This window comes from Trypanosoma cruzi, genomic scaffold (genome assembly GCF_000209065.1).
Source record: "Trypanosoma cruzi strain CL Brener 1047053516459 genomic scaffold, whole genome shotgun sequence".
NCBI lineage: Eukaryota > Euglenozoa > Kinetoplastea > Trypanosomatida > Trypanosomatidae > Trypanosoma > Trypanosoma cruzi.
In genome coordinates this window covers 241,565-247,564 of record NW_001849533.1, presented here as the reverse complement: position 1 = coordinate 247,564, position 6,000 = coordinate 241,565, and the positions used below count along the sequence as shown (strand labels likewise).

The 6,000-nt window shown below is 43.0% G+C and overlaps 3 protein-coding genes across 3 annotated transcripts, besides 3 other annotated features; all 3 read left to right on the top strand.

Moving 5' to 3' along the window:
- Positions 1-6,000: part of a sequence feature (heterozygous, Esmeraldo-like haplotype) that runs on past the window's edge.
- On the top strand, positions 56-3,244 carry Tc00.1047053507811.120 (myosin heavy chain MYA2-related, putative; the record flags this gene model as incomplete). Its single annotated transcript, XM_807400.1, has 1 exon — positions 56-3,244. The coding sequence occupies one exon, from the start codon at positions 56-58 to the stop codon at positions 3,242-3,244; it is 3,189 nt and encodes a 1,062-aa protein (XP_812493.1).
- Positions 3,669-3,698: a microsatellite.
- On the top strand, positions 3,766-4,776 carry Tc00.1047053507811.114 (hypothetical protein, conserved; the record flags this gene model as incomplete). Its single annotated transcript, XM_807403.1, has 1 exon — positions 3,766-4,776. The coding sequence occupies one exon, from the start codon at positions 3,766-3,768 to the stop codon at positions 4,774-4,776; it is 1,011 nt and encodes a 336-aa protein (XP_812496.1).
- Positions 5,091-5,855, top strand: Tc00.1047053507811.107 (hypothetical protein, conserved; the record flags this gene model as incomplete). Its single annotated transcript, XM_807402.1, has 1 exon — positions 5,091-5,855. One exon carries the CDS (start codon positions 5,091-5,093, stop codon positions 5,853-5,855), a length of 765 nt encoding a protein of 254 aa, XP_812495.1.
- Positions 5,954-5,986: a microsatellite.

Below are 6,000 nucleotides of genomic sequence, written 5' to 3'. Positions count from 1 at the left end.
AGTGGTGGTGCTAAATCCATTTACTTTTGCTATCCCATGGTATAAGGAGAGTGAAATGCAAAAATATTTAAATGCGGGTCGTAGTTTGAGCGTTTCTGGTATGCCCTCAAATTTGTTGCCACACACATGGGCTCAAGCACATGTCACTTACTATGAGATGGTGGACAGTCAGGAAAACCAATGCATTATCGTTTCCGGTGAATCTGGAGCTGGGAAAACAGAGGCAACAAAAATAGTTCTAAATTATTTGGGCGTTGTTTCATCACTGAATGGAAGCAAATTAGAACAAGAAGCTGCCCGGGGTGTTGGTGAAAAGTTGGTTGCATGTTCGCCTATTTTGGAGTGCTTTGGAAATGCAAAAACTGTGAAGAACGACAATAGCTCTCGGTTTGGCAAATTCATGAAAGTAAAATTTAATGCCAAACACGTTGTCGTTGGCGCTGAAAATATAAAGTATCTTCTTGAAAAAAGTCGTGTTGTATCTGCTGCTCAGGGCGAGCGCGTATTCCACTCATTTTATCTATTGGCCCGTGCTCAAGGGAGTATGGCACGTGTCCTTGGTCTTGAGCATGAGAAACAATATACATCTCTTTCTTCAGGGGGGACAATGAATAATAGTGAGTATAACTCTGAAAAAGACTTTAATGACGTTTGTCGGGCCATGTCTATTGTTGGGATGACAGATGTCGAGCTTATCTCTGTCTGGCGTGTGACAGCAGCTGTAATGACATTGCTTAATGTTCGGTTTCTTCCAGAAGAAGATGGCTGTTCTATTGATCCAAAAACCATGAAATATACCAAAAAGGCCGTCCAATTGCTTGATGTATGTGAAGATGATCTTGTACATGAACTTCTGACTAGTACTCGTGCACTTCCTGACAATGAGTTTGCTTTAAAGAAAAACGATGTTGTGGCAGCTGTCGACATCCGTGATGCCATGTGTAAACATTTGTATGATGGTGTTTTTGGCTGGATTGTTGACCGGTGCAATGATTTGTGTAATGTGGAAAACGATGGTAATTGGATTGGTTTGCTGGATATTTTTGGTTTTGAGAACTTTAATAAGAACTCCTTTGAACAGCTTTGTATCAATATGACGAATGAGCAGCTTCAGTATCATTATAACCTGCACATATTTAAGCGTGATATGGACGAATGTAGAATGGAAGGGGTGGATGTGACAGATATTAAGTTCACTGACAATACAGGCTGTTTAAAACTGCTTACCGCACAGGGCGGCATTTTTCCTCTTCTTGATGAATGTTGTTGGTTTGGAGGAGGAACAGACCTTGGATTTTTAGAAAAAGTGGTGCATACTCATGAATCCAACTCATTTTTTAAGAAGGAACGTGTCTCTGGTGAAACTTTTTGTGTGCGTCACTATGCAGCGGATGTCACGTACAACGTATTTGGTTGGGTTGAAAAAAATAGAGATACACTTAAAGATTCCATTAAGTCCATTGTACGAGCTAGCGGTGATCGTGTAATTGCAAGCTGCCTTCCAGCACCCATCCCCTTATCGGAGCGGAAAAAGGGAGGTAAAGCTTTTACTGTGGGTGGTTTTTTTTGTAATCAGCTGAGAGCTCTTATGGATTTAATTGGCGAGACGAATCCACATTGGATTCGGTGTATTAAGCCCCATCCTGATAAAAAACCCAGAATGTTTTACGGTAGGGAAGTCATGGGACAACTGGAGTCAAGTGGTGTTCTTGCCACAGTGAAGCTTCGAAAAGCCGGATATCCAGTACGTATTCCACGAGCTTTGTTCTGCCGGAATTATCGAATGTGTACATCTGTGGTTACGAAAGACGAAAAGGAATTTATACAGCATGTACTCCAAATGGCTCAAATACGCATGCCTTCTCTGGCTCAAATAGGCAAAACCAAGGTTTTTCTTAAGGCAGAGGCTTTTAAATTGCTAGAAAAGTTGAGGGACCGGTATTTGCTTTGTACATCACTGATTATTCAGCGAATTGCTCGGGGATACTTAACGCGGCGCGGGGTATATGACATCTTTTTACTGTTCCACAAGGTCGAAATCGCGCGGAAAAACTTGGAAAAGGCGTCGAAAGATATGCATTTGCAGGAAGCGGACCTTCGACATTCATACGAACTCGAGGAAGACACGTCGTGGAAACTCATAAAAGAATTAGAGGCCGAAAGAAGAGTTTACCAAGAGACAATGGAAACTGCAGAGCGAGAGCGTCGTCGGAAAGCAATTGAAGATGAGCGTCGACGAGTCGAAGAGGCGAGGCGTCTAGAAGAATTGCGCCGTAGAGCCGCTATTTGTATTCAACGTCACGTCCGAGGGGAGCTTGTACGCATTCGCTTGTATCGACAACTATTGGAGGAGCGGCGCGCTTCTTTGGAATATGAGCGTGAACTTGCCTGTGGGGCAGAGCGAAGAGAGGCGCGGGCTCTGGATACTCAACGGATCACAGATGAAAAGTCATGGACGCAATGGCTAAGCTCCATGGATTATCTTAGGGGCATGAAGAGGCAGGAGGAGCAACGGTTGTTGGAGAAGATATTACAGAAAACACGTATTCAGATTCGTGAATTAGTGCGAAAAGAGGACCGCATGCGGCTAAACATTGAGGTGGAACAAACTGACGCGTTTTTTGAGTTATTTTCTCAGCACCAGTATATTAGCTCACATTACATGAAAGTTGCGGCTGAACGACGACGACGAATGGAGAAGTTGCAATTAAAGACCCCGGTAGTATTGCGGCCGCAGTCTGCCGGAATGAAAGCCAGGGCTGAGAGAAGTGCAGCTGCGGACGCACGCATTAATAAGGCAATCACCGATTTTGCGCTTTCCCGAGCTCGATCATACGAGGAAAAACGGGAAAGTCAAAGCCCTGGTGTCGCACCAGATCGTTTCTCATCCAACGCATCGAAGGAAAGTTCCATTTTTAGTCACGTGCAAAAAAATTGGCTTCGACAGCAGGAATGGATGAGGATTGGGGACGTGGGTCAAGCTTCGGAGAATTATTCGAGGTTATCCGTAGCGCCAACTGCAGAAGATACTCAATATAGTGGCCCTTATCGAACGATAGAGGCGTCGTTGCATTCCTTTTCGCCTTCAAACAACGGGAATTCACATTCTACACTGCCTTCAATGAGTGGGTTTGACAGAAGGAGTAAAATGGATCCCTCGCGAAGTTCATATGAAACTGAGGTGAGGATGAATAAGAAAAAGATTCGCGTAGATTGGGATAGCGTGTTTGGATCAGAGCAATAACGTTATTTTTTTGTTATGACTATATATGTAAGGAGAGGGACGGAAAGATAGATATTGTGCGTTTTCCTCTTTTCCTTCTTGTTATTATCGTTTTTATTATTATTGTTTCTACACTTTTATCGTTATCACTCAGTTAGTTTATTTCTGCACTTGTGTATGTAATGGCACCTATATATCTGTTTTTAAACAAATAGAAGTGATGTGGGTGAGGACGGAGGCTTAAGCAGATCTGTGAGGAGGCTAATTATCCGTCGTTGGGTTTCTTTTTGAGTTTTACACAGGTGCACGATAATGGTTATGTTGGCTGGCGGCGCTGTGCCAGTAGACGCGAATGGCGAGGTGCCTGAAATGATCTCCTCTTACATCATGTGGGATGGTGGAAGCCCCGAGTGAAAAAAAAAGGCTTTTTTCGCTTTTCTTTGGATTTCTTTTTTTTTTTTTTTTTTTTTTTTTTGTGCGTGTATGGGGTGTTTGATGCGTCTCTTCACTTCATTCTGTGGGGCAAGTGATTAAAGCGGTTAATGGCCAAAGAATACCCCATTTTGGTGGTTCCTTGCAAACGGGGCGGTATTCCTTGTCTGACGCCCGATCAGGCACGAGCAATTCTTAACGAGGAAGAACGGGTGATCAGTGTGTCCATCTTCGACGCAAGCGAATGTGTGGATCCCTGCAAAAACGCCAATCAGGGTTTTGCCGAATTCTGTGGGCTGGGGGAATTTAGGACCATCCTCACTGTGCGAAGTCCTCATATTGGCATGCATGCTAGCGCTCCTGCAACAGACGCAGGATTGTGTGCGAATCATGAAAAGGGTCGAATTTCATTGGGTGTGGATAAATGGAAGGAAATGGTTTTGCCACTTCGCCCAGAAATAGCCATTCCTCCCTATGACTCTGTTTCAATACATGAGCCTCAAACAAAGCGCCGACGGACGGCAATGACCCGTTCAGCAAAGTGGGCAACATCTGCGGACTCCCTTCAAGGCAATGGCAATTGTAAGTTAATGAAACCCTTATGTGCTGCGGAGAATAATGGCGAGTATATTTTTTTGGAGGAACTTTGTCAAAATGAGACTTTACAACAATACACATACCATGTAAAGGAGGCTAACAATAAAGGGCAGGTTATGAGTACTGCCATTTCTTTACCATCTTTACTGATTTGTTTAAAATACAATGTATGTTTTATTGAGAGTGCAATTCCATGGATATTGGCGGAGAAAGGAATAGGCCTGGTGTTTGACTTCAATCCAGTAAGTGGTGTGTCTCCTGCACGTTATGAAACACAAATAGACTTGAATGATGACTGCTTCACAAAAGATATTCGACCTCTTTCACCAGACTGCAATTGTTACACGTGTAAGCGGCATATGCGTGCATATATCCATCACCTTCTTACAGTGCAAGAGATGAATAGTAAAACACTTCTTGTAATACATAACTTGACAAGGTTGATTCAACTGGTGCGGTTGTATCGAATCTTGGATGCAGAAGATCGCGAGGTTTTGCTCAATTGGCTTTTTGCACAGTTTTAACGCTGCATTTTATTGTTGTTATTTTTGTTACTTTTGCACGTGAGTACTAAAGAATTTGTAAATGGGTGCTTTTACATCTATATATATATATATTTTTTCAATCATTTTGTGGTATTTGTTACTCGTGGAGGATGGAGTGTCTCTCTCTCTCTCTGTGTGTGTGTCCTTGCAACGTGTTTGATTGTCTCACGATACAATCTCTTACTGTTGTTGTTTCTGTTTTTGTTGCTTTTGTGAGTTTCTCTTCCTTTTCATATGCGTTTTAATTTGCCTTGGGAGAGTAAATCACCTTTCTTTTTTTAGCGTATGAATGAATGAGCAGAAAGCGAGAAAGGGAAGAGGGTGATGAAAGAGATGAAACCTGTCGCGTGTACCTTTCTTGCGGTGGCTGGAACACCTGTGTGCGATTATACAGGCCGATAGCCTTTGATATGCTGGATGAGGACATGTTTCCTGGGCTTGTATTCTTCTTTGCACCACGTGTAGTTGGTGTGATAAATGAATGCCATATTCTCTCCCTTAGCGAAGTGAACCGACCGTGTGATCACCTTATTGGACAGCGACTATGGCTTCCCTGCAAGTACCATGGCCCTTTTCGATGCTCTTGCCATACATTGGAGAAAATTGCACGTGGGGTGCTTCAGTTGGAGCGAGAACTGTTGTTTTTCCCCAGGAAACTCACTGTTTTAATGAATAATGCAGAAAAACATGAAAATGCGCCGTTTATCCACATCGACACATTAAATCGTACCGCCACTGTTTACCTAAGTGGCCTTCCTTTGCCAAAAAGTGTGTATGGTTCGATTTCATTGCATGTGATGGACGACGAGCGTTCAATAACTCGAGCGATAGCGGCTGCATTTAGCGACCGGGATCAGTTAACAAATGGGGGTACAAAATGTGTACTTTGTGGGTTGACAACAAATGGGAACTGTAGCGTTTGCAGGTGTTGGGTGTGCAAGGAATGTGACGTTCTATGCTGCCTCTGTGGGAAAAATGCTTGTAAGGCGTGTGTTGTCGATAATGAAGAGAATGCGAGAAACGGAGGAGTCTGTTGTTTCAATTGCTATTCTCTTTAGAGAGATTGCGTTATGGTGTTTTGGTGTCCCGGAAACACATGCGATGCGGATTGTCGTTTGGTATTTTCCCTTTAAATAATACATGTCGGAATTTCATCTTTTTTTTCTTTTTTTTTTTTTGTTTTCTCTTTGGGCTGTGTAATTC